This window comes from Globicephala melas, chromosome 3, assembly GCF_963455315.2.
Source record: "Globicephala melas chromosome 3, mGloMel1.2, whole genome shotgun sequence".
Lineage (NCBI taxonomy): Eukaryota > Metazoa > Chordata > Mammalia > Artiodactyla > Delphinidae > Globicephala > Globicephala melas.
This window is the reverse complement of record NC_083316.1, coordinates 161,904,910-161,922,895: the sequence shown is the minus strand read 5'-3', so window position 1 is coordinate 161,922,895 and position 17,986 is coordinate 161,904,910. Positions and strand designations below refer to the sequence as shown.

Here is a 17,986-nt window from a genome sequence, read left to right as displayed (position 1 = left end):
GGGGTCAGGTCCCCCGGGTCTCGGGAGGCCAGCCGTGGCGGAGCCTGCCGTCTGGAGGCGGGGCGGGAGCTTTCCCGGCGCCTCCCGCCGCCTTCACCGCCCGCACCTGCGGCTCCTTTGTCCTCCCAACAGCCCCCACCCCCCACCCCCCAGTCCCAGTGCAACATCTACAAACGCTCTCCTAAACCAGCACTGGGGAAATTGTGAGGGGTTCCTCCTCTCTGGGGGGCTAACATGGGGATGGGGTGGGGCCAAAGCAAACAAGCGCTCCCACGGGAATTTCTAAACCCACAGCCTCGCAGGGAAGCTGTTGAGGCCCACTTTGCAGATGAGGAAACTGAGGCTGGGAGCACACCTCCTAGCCTGAACCACAGTTATACCGCCAGGGACTGGAACTGGGCATAAAGTGTGCTCCAAAGCTCACCTCAGTTCTACCCCAGTTGTGGGATCCCTGCTGATTCAGTTAATCAAGCGGGGGGGGGGGGGGAGGGAGGACTGTTGGGAGACATCCTTCAAGTCTCCAAAGGAAGTGTGGTCCCCCGACTCTGCTGCGGGCACAGTACCCAAAGTATCCCCCAAACGTCTGAACTCGGAAAGCACTCTGACCCAGCCAGAAATACAGGAGAATGTCCAAGGAACCCCCAAACGTGAGAGGGTTAAGGAAAGGTCAGAGCACCAGGCAATCAGCACTCAGTGCTCTGGCAAAGAAAAGGCGCCCGGCCCCTTCCCGCCCACTCTGCCCACGTGGTAGCCGGTCAGACCGGTTTCTGGGGCCCCAGCAAGCCGCCAGCCAGCTCCTGACCCCTTAACCCTGCCCCTCCCCCACCAGGGAAGAAAACCAGACGGGCTCCACAGACTTTTTCTTCAAATGGTCTTTATTTTCCTATCTGGCATTTCTAGCAAAAAGGCCAGACAGATGGAGTTAACAGAATCCACCACAGTAAAGGTAAACAGAACCCCCCTCCCCCAAAACTGGCCCAGTCTCACCAGCAACTGATCCCAGCTCAGCTTTACAGCGCTCTGAACCCCCTCCCCCCATTTCCGTGATTCATACCAGGAACGTCTGGGTTGATTGTGTCTATAGGTCTGAGGGAGGCTCAAGCTTGAGACTATCAACATATTCCCACCTCTCAACACACCAGATGAGAAAAATTTTAACCTGAAATTTGATCTGCCCTCTGCCCCCGAAGGCGTAGGGGCTCGGGGCAATAACCCACACCACGCGGAGGCGAAGTGACTCAGGCCGCCCTCCTCCCATTCCCCTGGGCGTCCACACCCCAGATCCTCCTCCCAGGCCTCACACCCACGCAAGACAACAGGAAGCTCCCCACGTCTGCCCATGACGCAACGATGACCGTTTGCACAAGTATGTCACTGGAGGGGGAAGGGAAGTGCCTGGAATTCTCTGAGGTTGGAAACGCAAACACCAACTATTGAAAAACCTTGAAAGGGCAGCACAGCCCCCAGTAAAAAATAAAGTACGACCCTGAGGAGTTTAAAGAACCAAAGCTCCCTTCTCCAAGTCCCAGAAGGAGAGCGTAAGGTCCATATCCCAGTCCGTTAAGACAGCACCTGTGGGCGCGGCAGGTCTGGGGGAAGACGCCCGCGCCCACGGCTCAGGTTTCTTGGTGTCGCCGCTGCACACATGTGGCGACGGCACCCCGTGGGTAGAGTCCCTCTCAGGGCATCTCGGCAGCCAGGGCGGCTGCCCCTCTCCACGGTTTCCACGGGCGCTCCCCCGGGGGTGGGCCTCGCCTTGGGTCTGCTCACTCTGGCCGACGGTTCGGCCCGCGCTCTGGGCTCTGGTAGCGCCGCTCACGGACCCTCAGAAGGCCACCACGGCCCGCACCAGCACGTTCAGCATATTGTCCGCCGGGCGGCAAGCCGGCTTCGCCTCGCACGCCGGCGGCGCCGTCGGGGGCGCGGCGGGGCTGCAGTTCAGAAGGCCGGAGAAGCGCCTCTGCAGGACACGCGCCAGGTTGGGGAATGCGCCCTCCGCTTGCGCTGGAGGGGGCTGCAGGCGATCAAGGACGTCCGAAGAGGCCCTTTCCTCCTCCTCCTCTTCTTCTAGGCGGGCTTTCTTACTCGGGACCAGTGCAGCGTCCCCACCGTCGCTCAGGCTGCAGCTCCGCCGCTTGCGGCTGACTTTGGCGGGGCGCTGGGCACTGCGGGCAGGGGTCTCCTCCGCTCTCGGTGTCTCCTGCGTGTCCATGGGTTCCGGAGAGGGCTGCTCACCGTCGCAGGGCGCTACCTCTGCTGCGGCTTCCGCTTCCCGCGGCGGGTGCAGGCAAGGGTCAGGGGAGCGGGCGGGCGGCAAGGGCACCTCGGGCTCCTGGGCTTCCACCTTGGCCGAGAGGTAGAGCTCCCGGGCGCTGCGCATGACCAGCGACAGCTGCAGACTCCGGTGCAGCCGCAGGCCACCGCGCTGCATGCGCGAATGGTACATCTTCCACACCGACAGGGTCATGATGCGTTGCGCCTCCTTCTGCACTTCCATAGCTGCTTGACTGAGGGGCGAAGGCGGCGGGGACACGCGGCTGGGCAGGGCAGGTGGCAGGTGCACACTGGACAAGGCGCTCGTTCACGCCTCTCTGTACAAGTCAACCCACGCCGAGACGCTGCCAGGACGCTCTACCCCGGCGCCCGCCACCCGGGCCCTTTTGTACCTCAAGTGAAGTCACTGAGACGCCCCGCCCAATCAGAAAGTCGCATCCGGGCTTTCCACAGCTCTGAGGCGAAAGACTCCTTAAAGCGACAGGGTGGAATTTACCGAGCAAAGAAAAGGGACCCGAACTCGTGTGAGGAGGAGCGTTCCCCAGTCCAAGCTGAGCTCTCGGGGTGGTCTGCTTCTTCAGGGCCCCCCACTGCACCCGCGCGCGGGCCCAGGGGACAGGCGCCGTGGGTGGGGCTCAGGGTCCACCCACGGGTTGCATCTGGAGACCCCTGCGGGTCGTAGGCAGCACGTTTCCCTTCGCACCCGGGAAGACTTGGGTTCTAACTGATACATCCCCCGTGGGAACTGTGCCTAGCATCTACCAGGCGCCTAATTAATGTCTTGTTTGATCCCCCGTGGGAACTGTGCCTAGCATCTACCAGGCGCCTAATTAATGTCTTGTTTTTGTTTTTTTTAATCAATAACGATGCTTACACTTACTAAGCTCTTACTACGTGCCAGGCGCTAAAGGCTTTCCTTTCACAAACATCTCATTGATCTCTCACCTCCACTCCGCGGAGGGTAGTTATATCTTATTTCTTCAGGTGAGGAAACCGAGGCAGAATGACTCGTCCAATATTTGCTAAACGAATAAATGAGCCACGGCGGTGAAAGGGGACCACTGGAACCTGAAGCTCTCCTGTCTCTCCAGCGTCCGCCAGCCCCCGTCACTCCCCTCGTTTGGAAGCAGTTAAGAAAGCGGGACACGCTGGCTGGCTCTAGGGCAAAGTTGCCCACTACACGGGCGGCGGACATCTGCAGACACAAGCGCAGCCCAGGCTGCCATCTCTGCGCTCCTCTTTGAGCATCCCCCCTCCGCCACCCCAGTTTCCGTTGGCACGAAATCCACGATGGGCGTGAAGCTCGTAAGGCGGAGGACCCGGCCGCAACACAGCCCGAGTGAACATGTGGCTGCGGTCCCCCAAACGACGCAGACGTTCTCCGCCTCTGCTTCCCGGGAGGCGGAGTTGGGATAGGACCTAGAAACTGAGCCACGCACTGATAGAGCAGATAGATAGAAAACATCGGCCCCACCTTCCGCTACGCACTACAGTTCCAAGAAAACCTAATTCCAGTTCCTCAGAAAATGCAGAATTGTTCGAACAGCTCCATTCACTCGTGGTGCGGGCCCTTTAAGGGGAGGCTTCCCCCGCCACACACACACACACACACCCCCGCACTGGTGCGCGAACCTTCCCGCCACTAGATCTGCCAGACTTCCACAACTATATTTGGAAGTAATGACGTAGGGCATGCGCGCTAGCCGCTTCCGGCTGCCCATATAAGGACTGGGGCCAGGATCTCTATACAAGACTTCAGCCGGCTTTTTCCGGGCCAGCGGGCGGGCGTGGGTGGTGCCTTACCCTCCTGGCAGGCCCCCTCCGCTCTCCCTCTCCCAGCCGCTAGAGCTGGTTGGAGCCCCCGCTTTCAGGAGCGGCGTCCAGGGGGGGGCCCGCGGAGAGCGAGAAGAAACTTTCGCTTCCTTCCCTCCGGAGTCCAGGAAGGTGTGACGCCCCTCCGGAAAGCCCCCTGCCGGCAGGTAGGGGCCACCTCAGGGCTCACACTGACGCCATCTCCCAGAGACCTACACAAAGACCTTGCAAACACAAGCAGCTACTCCCTGAGGACCACTACATTCCTGTCCCCGCCCCTCCCCCCCATGGACACCCTGCCAGGCCCCCTCTCATGTATTCCTGCCCCTCCGCCAAAAAATTGCTCTTCTCGTTCACATTTGGAGCATGCTCATGTCCCCCACTCCCAACCCCGGCACATGAAAACAACAATTATTCTCTCTTCTAAGACTTCTCCCAAAACTGTCCCCATTCAACGATCCTGCCACATATTACGGCAACCTGCTGAGGACACCCCCATCCTCCCCCCCCACGAAACTCCACAATGACATCCCCAGCCCAGACGCTATCTCTGACACACAACGGGGGCGACCCTCCGAGGACTTCTTCAGACATCCCGCTCCAGAGATCAGGACCCCACTCAGCCGACAGCTGCCTCCCGCCCCCATAAAAAAAGTGCTTTCCCGGAGACCCTACACAGAAGGGCTCTGTCACACAGGTGGCGACCCTATGAGTCCCTCTCCAGACATTCCTGACCCCTCCTCACAAGCAGAGGATTTCCCTGCAGATCATCCTCAGAGCCACCACCACCCCCAGGCTCGCACCCAGAAAGACCTCACCCCCCAGAAGCATCTCCGGGCCCCCACTCGCGGCCAACCCGCCCTAGGGCGATCTCGAGGCGTCCCTCCTCCGCAGGAAAAAAGAGGAGAGAGTCCAGCAGAACTCCCCACACTTCACCCTGACCCCGCGGGAAGGTGGGGATACCACCTCTCCCAATACTCCTTACCAAACCTGCCACTCCCGACCCTGGGCTGGGACCATCTCTCATCTCCCATCTCCTAGGACAGGATCTAGGTGCAGGCTCAGGGAGCCCATGAAGATGATCTACAAATTGAATGAGCCCCTTCCCCAGCCATAATCTCTCCTGATTTAAAGGAGACTATTATTATTTACATTGCCCGGAAGGGAAACAGGTTGCGCAGCAACAATCCGAGAGGTTGGGTCTCGAACCGAGGGATTTAGAGCTCTGAGTCGAACCCAGCCAGACGGAACTAGGACACCTCCGGGGACCAGGACGCGAAGGGGCGGTACGTGCAGACAGGAAGCCGTCTCTGCCCACAACAAAGATGGCGAAAGAGAGAGCGGATGTTTCCGCACTTCGGGCTGCCAAGGCCTCTCTTTCTCTCCTGGCGGCCCAGCTCTCAATGATGGCAGTGGTCACGTGACGGGGGCGGGGGTGACGGCTCGTTTTGCACCTCTTGGAGGGAACCAGCTTCCCAGGCCGAGAGGGGAGGGGGCTTGGCTTCGGGCGGGTGAGGGGCGTGACATGTCGCTCGAAGATCCGTTTTTTGTAGTCCGAGGGTGAGTGACAGCGATGGGGGAGGACAGAGGGTGTGCTGTCCCCCTGCCAGCCAGTGCCCGCGAGCCATACGGAGCATGTCAGGCATTCTGGGCACCGCCGTCGGGATCGCCCCGTGGCCGTGTGGGAGGGGTACGCAGTGGGATATGAGGGTCTCCTGAGTCCCCAGCTCGTTTGGGGGCGCAGTGGTGGGAGGGAGGACCGCCTGCCCCCAGCCGCGCCCGCTGTGCCCCTGCCCGCAGCGAGGTGCAGAAGGCGGTGAACACGGCCCGCGGGCTTTATCAGCGGTGGTGTGAGCTTTTGCATGAGGGCGCGGTGGTCGGACGCGAGGAGCTGGACTGGACGACCAATGAGCTGCGGAATGGCCTGCGCAGCATCGAGTGGGACCTCGAGGACCTGGAGGAGACCATCGATATCCTGGGGGGGGGGGTTGGAGGGCGGCATGGGAGAGCCCATTGAAGGGGCAGTGGGCCGTGGGAGCCAGCCCTCGGGGAGGCTGGACACCTAGGAGGTGTTTGAGGGCTTTGAGGCAGAGGAGGGCGTTCTGTCGGGCTCTGGCCTTGACTCTTGACTCGCGGCTTACGCATAGTGGAAGCCAACCCAGGCAAGTTCAAGCTCCCAGCCGGAGACCTGCAGGAGAGAAAGGTGTTTGTGGAGAGGATGCGGGAAGCAGTCCAGGTGAAGAGAGTTTCCAGTGGGGTGAGGGTGGGGAGGTTAGGGTATCATTACTCTCTGATGCTGTCCTTACCCCTAGGAAATGAAGGACCATATGGTCAGCCCCGCAGCCATAGCCTTCATGGAGAGGAATAATAGAGAGGTAAAGGCATCCCGACCCAGTATCCTCACCCCCTGTCTCTCGGGGTGACCCTCCCCTTGGAGTGCAAGCCACCCTCTGTGTCAGTGCTCATCTTCTCTGTGCACAGTTGTCTCCATGCTGTCTACCCGCCTGCTCTTTCTGGATGTGAGCTCCTTCTGTGTGTATAATCTCTTCTGCCTTCTCCTGTGGGTCTATACTGGTTTCCTGTGGGGGGGGGGGTGGCCTATCTCCTTTCTTTTTTTTTTTTTTTTAGCTCTCTGTGTTACTGTTTTCAGGATTTGATGCTTACCTTTTTAATCTGTGTATGCACTTGACCTCTCTGAACTTGACCTCTGAGTGGATCCCCACCTGCCTTGTGCATGCACACCATTTTCCTCTGTGGGTGTGCGTGCCCCACGTGTGTACCCACTCATGCCTTTTGTGCGCAGTCTCTCTGCTGCCTCTGTCTGTACACCTTTTCCCTCTGTGTTGTGTGTTCGTTCTTGCATGTTGTAAACAGCAACCTCACCCATTAAACCCACATGGGGTCTGGGAGGGTGGAGGGCTGAGGTCTGCAGCAGCTTGGAGTCCTATAGCAGGGTCCACATGCCTTCCATGTGTGCTGCTTTGGGTATTAAAGTTCAATTCTTAAATACATGTGTTTATAGGATAATAAGTGTTCTCCCTGGATTAATTCATTAAATCCTTATTCCATCCTCAGGAAACAGGAATTATAGCTCTCCCCATTTTACAGATGAGGAAACTGAGGCACAGGGAAGTCAAGTGATATGGCCTCGGGGTCACCTTGCTAGTAAGTGGTGGCTCTGAGGAACCCAGGCCGTCCCACTCCAGAGACTGCCTTCCTGACAAACCACCATCTAAATTTGCCACAAACCTTGTCTGTCTCTGCCGTGAGTGGGCGACCCTCCCTGAGCCTGTGGTCTTGGCCTCCACAGATGCTGACAGGCAAGCCAGCCACCCTGAAGTCAACCAGCGACTTGCTGGACGCCAGTGTGGTCTCAACCACCTCTCGCTACATTGAAGAGCAGCAGGCCACACAGCAGGTGTGTGTGGGTGGCTGGAGGCCCCGGGCTGGAGGAGCCTTCAGGCAGCTCAGGGCTCCCTGCCGACCGCAGTTCCCACCCCTCCAACCTGCAGCTGATCATGGACCAGCAGGACCAACAACTGGAAATGGTGTCTGGGAGTATCCAGGTTCTGAAACACATGTCCGGCCGCATCGGGGAGGAGCTAAATGAGCAGGGCATGTGAGGCCAGGACCCCGGGGGTGGGCCAGGAACCCTTGGCCGGCTGCACTGGTGTGCACAGACCCTCCAGGGGCTGATTACCTCCTGATCTCGGCAGTATGCTGGACACCTTTGCTCATGAGATGGACCATACCCAGTCCCGGATGGATGGGGTCCTCAGGAAGATGGCCAAAGTATCCCACATGACCAGTGGTGAGTCCCGTGGAGGTGGGGGGGGGGCAATTCGGCAGTGGGGGGAGGGGGTTGTGGGTGGTGCTGCCTCCCCTCTGTGAACTCTGACCCTCTTGCTCCCAGACCGCCGACAGTGGTGTGCCATTGTGGTGCTGCTGGGGGTGCTTCTCCTGGCCCTCATCCTGTTCTTCTCTCTCTGATCCTGGTTCTCCCCAGGAAGCTGGTCCCTCCAGCTGGGGGGCTCAGCAGAGCCTTGCCCCCTGGGAGGAGGGGGATCATGCCTGGGGAGCTGTCCCAAGGCTTCATCCAGAGCCAGTAGGACCCTCATGGCCCTGGGTGGGAGCCCCCACCACTGGTTCTGTCTCAAGTGTGCTTAGGGGGTGGTGGAGGTAGGGGGACCTCAGACACGCCCCTCCCCATCTCTCCTTCCCATGCCCCAAAGCCATCGCTTTGCCCGTGTGCCTTCTACATGTGTCAACTTGGAAATAAAATCCCAGCCTTTGTTATATACATTTGTATCGTATGATGTGTCGATCTGAACTTGTGGCTGTCCCTGAATGGGAGCTCCTGTTCTAAGCCCCCTGCTTGCACACGCTGGGGCCAAGTGTGCATGTGTGTGCATGTGTGTGTTAAGGATTTCAATGGTTGATATTTGGTGCAGAAAAGACTGTTCTGGTTTATTTCTTGGATTTCATGATGGATAATTTTATTACCATCGAAATTCCAAACACTGATTCTTCTTGAGTTTTTGAAGTTCAGCCTAAACGTCTTTTGCTTGTTCTTTGTCTAAGGTAGGTAGGTGAGTCCCTTAGCTGTGGAACTGAGCTGTCACTTCCGAGGGGCCTCTGAGTACCACTAGGCTCCCTCATACACCTGGTCACTCTAACAAGAAAGCATTTGTCAATTTAAGGGCTTTGCCATAGAGCCTTCCTGAGTAGGAGAAATGATTCCTATAAGCCAGGTAAACTTGTAAGTGCTGTGAATCTTAACTTATTGTCTTAGATGTTTCCGTCTTGAGCATTATGTAATCAGGCATCAGGCCCACCCTTCTCAGTCGCTCATTTATACATTGGAAAGTGCTCTTACAAGGATGTCTGTCATTCCATTAGGCTGATTTGTCAAAGAGAACCAAATATGTTCAGATTATCTTTTTTTGGTCGCACCATGTGGCTTTTGGGATCTTAATTCCCCGATCAGGGATCGAACCCAGGCCCCCTGCAGTGGAAGCGTAGAGTCCTAACCACTGGACCGCCAGGGAATTCTGCTCTCCCCCCCCCACACACACTTATTTTTTAAATGCAAAACCACTACCACTAATGCTGTGGTTCAGGTTGTCTTGATCCATTCTACACTTGGTTCTAAGTCTTCCTGGGGTTAAAAATATGTGCTTCTGGGAGTCTGACAGTGTTTCCACCTACCTGGGCTTGCCTACATGTTAAGACAGGCAGACTTCCTGTTACTTGAAGTGACTCTGGACCAGAGTCACCTGAGGATTTTTGTTGATGCTGCTGTTGGCTCCCCCAAACCCCTGCTTTCTGTTGGTTGAAGCTGGGCTTCAGGACTCCAGAGGGGGCTGGTCTTACTGAAGCATGCCCAAGTCACCCTGTGAATTGAGTCACCCTCAATCATCTGCCCCAAGGAAGTCTGGAGCTCCCTCCAATCATCATGGGGTGGTGAGACCTGGACTGGGCGGAAATGAAACCCCTTGTCCACCTCCCCAGCAAAGATCTTTTGATTTGATGGAATCCCTAAGGTCTGTCAGTAGTCTTCCCACACTGCTTGAGATACCTCTGAATCAATGGGACCCTAGGGCACGTTGCATCTTTTCTATTTCGGTTGTTAGAACATTTTCCCACTCATATCCTCAGGGCCCTACAGCTCTTCCAGTTTTTTTTGTTTTTTGGCCACCCTGCACAGCATGTGGGATCTTAGTTCCCTGACCAACCTGTGCCACCTGCAGTGGAAGCGCAGAGTCTTAACCACTGGACCACCAGGGAAGTCCCTCTTCCAGGTATTTTAAACAACCACCGGCTGATTTTAGGCTTGCCATCCCAACTTTAGTGTTCCTTCTGACTTTAGTGCTCCTTCCAGACGCAGTGGCTCGGGATGGGGCGAAGGGCGTGGGCTTACGTTCAGGACACGTTTCTGCGGCTGGGAGTGTCAAATACCATGGAAGGGCAGCAAGTGGATCTGTAATACAGATAATTCCATGGAGCAGCTGGCCTTCTAGCTTTGGAGGGGCTCCCGTGGGACACCCATGCAGGATTTAGGGCCCACACGTGTGAGGGAAGAGCCTAGGGAGGGTGTTGTTTGTACATACTGGGGCAACCTGGAAGCTGCTGGAAGCTGTTTTCCCACCTAAAGAGGGCCCTCCCCTCAGGCCGACATTCTGAGGCATGACGTTTGGCATGGCCGTTCTGAGCACACCCCAAGCCAGGCCCCCACTGCATTTGTCAGTGTGAAGCCCTGGGGAATGGGGATGTCGCTCTGCGGAAGGAGGGGGCCCACCACCCCGCGCCCCCAGTGAGCAGCTTGCAGCAGGGCTGTTACAAAGGCGTTTAGTTTATTCTCCTCATCAGTATCACTGATATTCTCATGGTTCACATTTCCCAGTGCGGCTCCTCTTCTTACAGTAGTTAATGTGCAATCTCACTTATGGGCCCGGGGAGGAGGGGCTCGGCCCAGGGCAGGGAGGGTGTTGGCACTCCACGCGGACAGGGCGGGTGGTCTGTCCTGCGTGAAAGAGACGTGGGTGAATGGGCGGCCGGGGGAGGTGGAGGGGGGCCCCCATAGTCTTTTTTGCGTTGGTCGGTGATCCTCCATTCATGTTCCTTCCTGGCTGCCCCGGGGGGTGGGGGGGTTGTGGGGTCCATGCAGCTCAGGGCAGGGCCAGGGGAAGGGAAAGCAGGAAAAGCAGCAGGCCGCCCAAGAACGGGGAGGGCAGGGCGGGAGGGCGCAGGGGTGGCTCCTGGGGTAAGGCACAACCCTGTCTTTGGCTCTCCTGGTGAGGAGTTTCCTCCCCTGCGCCCCTGCCCAGCCCCTCTCCCCCGCCCCCTCCCCAGACCTATACACACAGTCCAGGGAGCCAGGGGCACCTCCTGGAGTCCCTGAAACAAGAGGGCTCTGCCACCCAACCCAGTGCTGCAGGGGCTCGGAGGAGGGACGGGGCAAGCCCCACCCGAGGACAAGGCGAGGAGGGGCTGGACAGGGGCCTGCCCAGGACAAGGGGGTGGGGAGGGAGAAGACCCCAGTCCCAGAGAGCTGGCCCCCGCTGAGGCCTGGAAGGAGGGGAGCGCCCGGGGACTCCTGCTTCCTTTGGGGTCTGGCTGGAGCCCCAGCCCACCCTCGGCCTTGGTCGGCCCGGCAGCTTGCCGAGTGCCAGGATATTGTGCTTTGGGATCTACGCTGGGGTGGGGTGTCGAGGCCAGGATGAGGGGGCAGGGGAGGTGCGACTAAGGTGCTTGTGCTTTAGCTGGGGCTGTCGACTCCCCCCACCACGCACTCGGACCGGCTGAGGGCTAAGGTACTGGGGCTGGGCCAGGAAAGCAGAGCGCCAGGGCCCCGCTGGTCTGACCCCACCCCCACCCCCACTCCCACCCCCACCCCCCGGCCCCTGGCAGCAAGCAGATGTCAGGAAGGACCCGCTCCCCGCAGGCTGGCAGGGGCTCCTGGGGGGGGCGGGCAGGCCTCCAGGTCAGATCCCAGTGGTCCAGCTGGCCACCACCCCACCTCCTGTAATCCCCTTGCCTTTGGAAAGAGAGAGGCTGCTGGGAGCAACGGGCTAGTCAGACTGCGGGGGAGACAGAGGCGGTGAGAACCAGGGCTAGAGACAAAAATGTGAAATTGCAAAGAAATGGACACCCAGCATGTGTGGGGAGGCGTGCGGGGGGGGGGGGAGTTAAAAAAACAAAAAGAACCCTCTGAGTTTACATGTAGAACTCAAAAAAAAAAACACAAAACCACTCGTGGAGCTAGGCCAAGGATAGAAAGAGAGGAATGGTAAAAGAAGATTCTGCAAACAATCTTTAACCATGAAGCGGACCCGGCCCTGCCAGGAGCTGGACTCAGCCAACCGGACAAACCAGGGACACCCTTGCAATGTAGCCCTTGGGGGGAGGCCCTGGGGTTGAGTGTGAGCCGGCCAGACCCACGGGAGCCCAGGCAGAGCGGGGCCTGGGGGGGTCCCCCCCTCGGCAACGCGCACCCCCACTCCACACACACGCGCACATTCAGCCTGCCCCTGGCTCCCCACTCCGTCCTGCCTTCCACAGCCCCGAGGACCGAAGGGGACATCAGACACGGTCCCGTTGGTTTGAAAAATAAAAGGAATCTTATACTTCAATATTTCATTAGCTAAAAAAATGTTTTAAAAAGTATGTACAGGGGGTGGGGGCTGGGAGCCCTGCCGTGGGGGGTGGGGGTTGGGGAACGGAGGGAAAGGCAGCAGCACCCCCCAGCCTGCTCCCCTGGGTTCCACCCCTGGTCCTACTGCCTCTCACGTCTTCATCTGTTTAAAAGCAAAACTTCTACACACGCACGCGCACACACACACACACACGCACACCCACACGCTTCTGCGAGCCCCGGAAACCTCTCCTATTCTCAGAGACCCTCGGTCTGCCCCCAAGGGCCCCCTCTCAGGACTTGCCCCTCTCAGGCCCCAGGGGGCTGGTGGCGGCAAGAGAGGCTGAGCACAGGTGGGGGAAGAGAAGGGCGCTGGGCCTGCCACCGCCCGCCACCTTAGGTCGGTCATGGAGTTTCTCTGAGCCTCAGTTTCCTCAGCTGTAAAACGGGCAGTCCTCACGGCCTCGCCTACCCCAGCCCCCAGGCGCAGGGACAGACAAGGGAGACAGGAAGGCGCTTTTGGAAACGTGGAAGCACTGGGAGGTGGTGGCGGGAGGGGTCCTGAGAACCCGGGGCCCCTGTGAGTCCCCAAGGGGCTGCAGTGGGGGGCGGAGGCTGAGGAATGCTCCGGCTAGGTGGCCCAGCGCCTGGGAAGGGGGTCTTCCCAAGTCCCCCAGGCCAGCCCCTCCCTGTGCCTGGCCTGGTGAGTGGGGAGACAGTTGCTAGGGATTAGGAGAGGGGGAGCAAGAGCCCCCCGACTGTGCACGAGTGTGTGCTAGAGAAGGCAATGCAGACCTCGCACCACCTGCCGTCCTCTCCCAGCCCGGATCCCTGATCGGATTGGGGTCAGGGGGTGGGACGGGGAGGCAGAGGGGCCAGGAGCATGCAGTGCCCCCCGCGGGTCCTGGGGAAGGACAGACAGTAGCTCGTGACCAAGATGGTGGGCGGGTGTGACAGGAGGGGGAGTGTGACAGCCCCGCGGGAGGGTCCGGTGGGGGTTACTGGAGGGCCTCCTCGGCCGAGGGGCCGGCCTCGCCGTCATGGCTGGCCGTCTCGAAGCCGTGCTCCACACCCATCATGTCCGGCTCTATCTTGCCCGTGTAGCTGATGAAGGTGGTGTACGCGTCACCCTCGGCCATAAGCGGCTTGACCTTGGGGATCCAGCTCTTCCTCACAACGCGGCGGGCATTGGTGCACATGTCGGCTGCGATGGCGTTCATCTCGCTCTCCTTGAAGTTGGGAGCAAAGTTCTGGCAGTAGTCTGTGCGGGCAGAATGGGTAGCTCATGCCGAGCGTAGCCTGGGCCTCCCACCCTCCCAACAGGCACTCAGCCCCCACACTGCTCCTGAACACCCCCCGGAACCATGGCACCCCTGAATGCCCCCCTTGGAGCTGAGGAAACTGAGGCCTTGCGGACAGCACGCTACACCACATCAGTGGGCCCAGGACTGACAGAGCTTGGCCATGCGTATGGGATGTGTGGATTTGATGCGGGATGGCCCAGTGCTCTTGAAAAACGTGGGTCATTCGCCAGAATTCAGAAACTGGGAGATTCCACTTGAAAACCTAGACTTCCCTCCTGACAACTGGCTGAGGCCTGGCCACTTCATCACTCTGATGACCAGGATAAGTTTGAGACCCCCCCTCCCATAGGCTTCGTGGCTTTCCTTCAGTGTCCTACCCACCCCCTCAAGAAATCTCTAACCAAGAACCTCTAACCAATCACAGCCCTCTTCCCAACAAGCCTAGACTGAACCTCAGAATCCTTCTTAATACCAAACCCTACCTACCCATCCACCAGGGCCAACACCAGAGAAAAGGACCACCTGCCCGCCCCAGACCTCCATCCCCCAATCCCGACTCCAGAAAGGTGGACACTTACACTTGACAGCGTGCAGGACGCGGCTATCCAGCGGTTTGCGGCTGGGGTTGTTACTGGAAGAGCGGATGCCGGTGCCACAGCTATTGGCCAGCGTGTTCCTGGGCGAGGGGTATGGGGGAGGGGAGTCAGGCCCCCTGTGGTGGTGGTGAGGGGCATGGGGCACCCCGTCCTCCCCCACATCTGGGCTCTGGCATGGGCCTCACCGGTCAAAGAAGGAGGCCAGGAGGCGCCGCAGCAGGACCTTGTGCCGCGTGCCCGCGCTGACGTGGCAGTTCATGAGCTGCGCCCTGGTGATATACACGTTGGTGCCTGGGGGGGGGGAGCCAGAGGATGATGGGCAAACCGCCATGTTCCCCACTCGGCCAAGCCCCGTCCTGGGCCCAACCAAGACCCCCCCACCCCGCCCCAACCACTCAACTTAGAGCGTCCTCCTCAACACTCAGGAAAGGACAGAGACTGTGGCGCCACCATCCACAGGGCACCCAACGTGCCGGGGCCCTTGCCCACAAAACCACCAGCATCAGAAAGAACAGGCAGCAGATGCTCGCACCCTGACACCCTGAGTCCGAGGGCCAAATTCTTAACCACCGTGTTGATCAACCCTCAAACCACGCTATGAAGCCACTGATCTACTCCCATGTGGCCAACAATGCTGGCCCACACTTACACCAGACTCCGGGGTGGAAAGCTACAAGCCAGTCTTTGATTTGTATCAATGCAAAGAGGTGTCAGCTGCCCCAGGACACAGCCAGTGGGCGGCAGGGCTGGGGTTGGACCTTGAGCCTGGCTCCTAAGCACTGTGCTGCAGGCTGCTGGCCCAGAGGGCATTGAGGCCCAAGGTGGGGGAAGGGGGAATTCAGGGAGCAAGTGAGGCCAGCCCACCTGTTACCAGCTCCAGCTTCTCAGAGGGGTCACCCTCATCGTAGAGCTTGGGGTGGCAGCGGTTGCCGATCTGGTTGATGAGCTCAGCAGGGAGAGACGCCAGGTCTTGCCGCACTCGGATGCGGTTCCGGGACTCGGGGGCCACCTGCTCAGGGAGGGCCTCCACCTTCTCGGCTGTCAGGGGCGAAATTGGTGTGTTGGGGGTGGGGCCGGGGGCGGGGGCGAGGGGCCAGGCTTGGGGTTGTGGTGGGGCACCTCACCGGTCTGGCCGACGTTCATCATGCTGTACATGGTGTACATATTGCAGATCTGCCGGTACTGCTCGTCTGTGCCCTCCTCGCCCGCGTCCTCTTCCTCATCTTCCTCGTGGTAAGAGCCAGGGCTGTCGCTGGTGTAAGCGCTTGAGGTGCCCGGGCTGGTCCGCTCCGACGTGCTGGGCCCACTCACCACTCCGCCTGCCGCTGCTGCCACGCCCCCTGCCGGCTGCCCGGCCCCGGGCCCCCCCGCCACTCCGGTGGGCTGTGCTGCCGCCACCACCGGGGCCTGCTGGGGCGGCCGGTTAGCGGCCAGGTCCGGGGTGGAGAACTTGGCCATCTTGCGGCTGCCGTTGCCACTGCTGCCACCGCCGGCCTCCTTCTGGCTGCTGTCCCACAGCCGCTTGGCCACGGGCGTGCACTGCACAGAGTCCGACTCCTGCTGCTCTGTCTTGACGCGAGACACGAGGGGCAGTGGGGTGCCGCAGGCCGGCCAGCTCGACGTCTGCGCCACAGGGCTCTGGGGCTCGGACGAGGGGGCCTCCTCGGCGTGCAGGCCCTGGGAGTCACAGCTGGGGGAGCTCACCTTGAGGAAGAACTCTGTGCCCTTCTCCATGATCTCCTGGATCTGCAGGAAGCCCGCTGTGTACATGAGCAGGAACTGGTCGCCCATGTTCATGCTCAGCCGGCCCGTGTAGCAGAAGCTGAGGATCTGCTGGAAGGACTGGGGCTGCACAGCCGCCGGCAGCTCCACCACCGCACTCCGGCTGCTGTTGAACAGGTCCCGGAAGTAGGAGCTGCTGGCGGCCAGCACAGCCCGGTGGGCCTTGAAGGCATGGCCCTTGACCACCACCGAGACATCACAGTACAGGCCCTGCAGCCGCTGCTCGTTGAGGCACTCCAGAATGCTGTTGCCGAAGTTCGGGATCTCCATCTGCAGGGTCTGGGCCATGGCGGCGGCGGCTGCGCAGGGGACAGGGAGAGACGGAGGGACAGGGTCAGATGGCAGACTCAGCCCGCTGCAGGGAGACACACGGGAGCGTGGACATCCACATGGTGGAATTTGCCACGACTGTAAGAATCACAGGTGCCGCCCACTCCTGTCCCAGCATGGCCTTTCCTCTGTGACAGACTGTCAAATCAGCTAAGTCAGCTATAGGCCGGGGTGGCCTATGCCGTCCCTTTGCAGAAAGGAGGGCAAAGGCATACTCACACGTCTGTGCTTGAATATTAAATGAGATAACACAGTGAGCCCCCCGTGAGCATTAACCACCACTAGCACTACACACATAGGGTAACAGGCATAGAGACACCAAGAAGGCAGAGTCATCCGATTTTTCACACTGCGTTTGCAGTGCTGAGCACGTGACCCTCAATCACCATTTGCTGAATGACTGAATGACCACTCGAGAAACCCTGAAACTGCATGAGAACATCACTAGTCATCAGGGTAATGTAAATCCAAACCACAATGAGACACCATTCCACACCCACTAGGCTGGCTAGAATAAGAAAGATAAGTATTGGTGAGGATGAGAAATGAACCGGAACCCTCCTACACTGCTGGTGGGAATGTGAAATGGTGCAGCTGCTGTGGAAAACCGTTCCTCAAATGGTTAAATATGAAGTTGCCATGTGACCCAGCAATTCCACTTCTAGGAATTATTCCTGAGAAATGAAAACATATATCCACACATACACCTGTACGTGAATGTTTACAGCAGCACTGTTCACAATAGGCAAAAGGTGGAAACAACCCAAATGTCCATCAACTGATGAATGGATAAACAAAATACGGTCAATCCACAATGGAATACTACTCAGTCATAAAGAGGAATGCACTACTGCTACATGCTACAACTTGGATAAACCCTGAAAACATTATGCTAAATGCAAGAAGCCAGACGAAAAGACCACATATTATACAATCCCATTTATATGAAACGTCCAGAACAGGCAAATCGATGAGAGACAGAAAGCAGATTAGTGGCTGCCTGGGGCTGGGGGTGCTTGGAGGATTAGGGGAGTGTGAGCAAACAGGTGCAGGGGTTCTTCTTGCCCTCGTGAAAAATGTTCAGAAATCGTGGTGATGGATGCACAACTCCGAATATACTAAAAACTCCTGAACCTGTACACTTCAAACGGGTGAACTGCTTGGTATATGCATCTCAATAAAGCTGTAAAAGGACGAAAGAAACCATAAGACTAATGTCCTCTGTGTAGAACTGGGGATGAGACTTACCATGTACATTCTTAGGGTCTTTTTTTTTTTTGGCCACACTACACGGCTTGTGGGATCTTAGTTCCCTGACCAGGGATTGAACCCAGGCCCTTGGCAGTGAAAGCTCAGAGTCCTAACTGCTGGACTGCCAGGGAATTCCATCTTAGGGTCTTTTAAATTTTGAACCTGGTGAATGTATTACCTATTTACAAAAGTAAATAATATTTAAAATAAAGTGTGTGGGACTTCCCTGGTAGCGCAGTGATTAAGAACCTGCCTGCCAGTGCAGGAGACACGGGCTCAAGCCCTGGTCCGTGAAGATCCCACATGCCACGGAGCAACTAAGCCCGTGCACCACAACTACTGAGCCTGCGCTCTAGAGCCCGTGAGCCACAACTACTGAAGCCTGCGCGCCTAGAGCCCATGCTCTGCAACAAGAGAAGCCACCGCTCGCCTCAACTAGAGAAAGCCTGTGCACAGCAACAAAGACCCAATGCAGCCAAAAATAAAATAAATAAATTTTAAAA

General features: G+C 58.4%; 3 protein-coding genes across 7 annotated transcripts in view; 1 reads left to right on the top strand and 2 right to left on the bottom strand.

Annotated features, from left to right (window-relative positions):
* Nucleotides 1-902: 902 nt before the first annotated feature.
* Nucleotides 903-4,380, bottom strand: IER2 (immediate early response 2). The gene has a single exon (XM_030879912.3). It carries the CDS (start codon nucleotides 2,495-2,497, stop codon nucleotides 1,826-1,828), a length of 672 nt encoding a protein of 223 aa, XP_030735772.1. The 5' UTR covers nucleotides 2,498-4,380; the 3' UTR covers nucleotides 903-1,825.
* Nucleotides 4,381-5,401: 1,021 nt separating this feature from the next.
* On the top strand, nucleotides 5,402-14,096 carry STX10 (syntaxin 10). Of its 3 annotated transcripts, none has more exons than XM_060297029.2 (8): nucleotides 5,402-5,646; nucleotides 5,887-6,056; nucleotides 6,228-6,322; nucleotides 6,399-6,461; nucleotides 7,397-7,504; nucleotides 7,599-7,701; nucleotides 7,803-7,897; nucleotides 14,022-14,096. In XM_060297029.2, exons 1-7 carry the CDS (start codon nucleotides 5,612-5,614, stop codon nucleotides 7,889-7,891), a joined length of 663 nt encoding a protein of 220 aa, XP_060153012.1. In that variant the 5' UTR covers nucleotides 5,402-5,611; the 3' UTR covers nucleotides 7,892-7,897; nucleotides 14,022-14,096. The 3 variants fall into 3 exon arrangements, with proteins under 3 accessions (XP_060153012.1, XP_030735771.1, XP_030735769.1); XM_030879911.3 differs by lacking the exon at nucleotides 14,022-14,096 and adding an exon at nucleotides 8,000-9,439 and having other exon boundaries at nucleotides 5,404-5,646; XM_030879909.3 differs by lacking the exon at nucleotides 14,022-14,096 and adding an exon at nucleotides 8,000-9,439 and having other exon boundaries at nucleotides 5,407-5,646; nucleotides 7,599-7,705.
* The window catches only part of NACC1 (nucleus accumbens associated 1), a 20,136-nt gene continuing 12,514 nt past the window's right edge, over nucleotides 10,365-17,986 (bottom strand). For 2 of the 3 annotated variants that reach the window (XM_030879899.3, XM_030879897.3), the window contains exons 2-6: nucleotides 15,245-16,201; nucleotides 14,985-15,158; nucleotides 14,306-14,411; nucleotides 14,103-14,200; nucleotides 10,366-13,481 (exon numbers count right to left, since the gene is read on the bottom strand). In XM_030879899.3, the coding sequence (XP_030735759.1) occupies nucleotides 13,219-13,481; nucleotides 14,103-14,200; nucleotides 14,306-14,411; nucleotides 14,985-15,158; nucleotides 15,245-16,190 (1,587 nt within the window). In that variant the 5' untranslated portion in view covers nucleotides 16,191-16,201 and the 3' untranslated portion in view covers nucleotides 10,366-13,218. Of the gene's footprint in view, nucleotides 13,482-14,102; nucleotides 14,201-14,305; nucleotides 14,412-14,984; nucleotides 15,159-15,244; nucleotides 16,202-17,986 lie in introns of all 3 variants that reach the window. The other variant, XM_060297027.2, reaches the window with a different exon arrangement.

Excerpts from the sequence above, each read along its gene's own strand:
- IER2 (XM_030879912.3), bottom strand. The coding sequence starts at position 2,497 with ATGGAAGTGCAGAAGGAGGCGCAACGCATCATGACCCTGTCGGTGTGG.
- STX10 (XM_030879909.3), top strand. The coding sequence starts at position 5,612 with ATGTCGCTCGAAGATCCGTTTTTTGTAGTCCGAGG. Across the intron at positions 5,647-5,886 it reads CCGTTTTTTGTAGTCCGAGG|CGAGGTGCAGAAGGCGGTGA; the intron begins GTGAGTGACAGC and ends CCCTGCCCGCAG. Across the intron at positions 6,462-7,396 it reads TGGAGAGGAATAATAGAGAG|ATGCTGACAGGCAAGCCAGC; the intron begins GTAAAGGCATCC and ends TGGCCTCCACAG.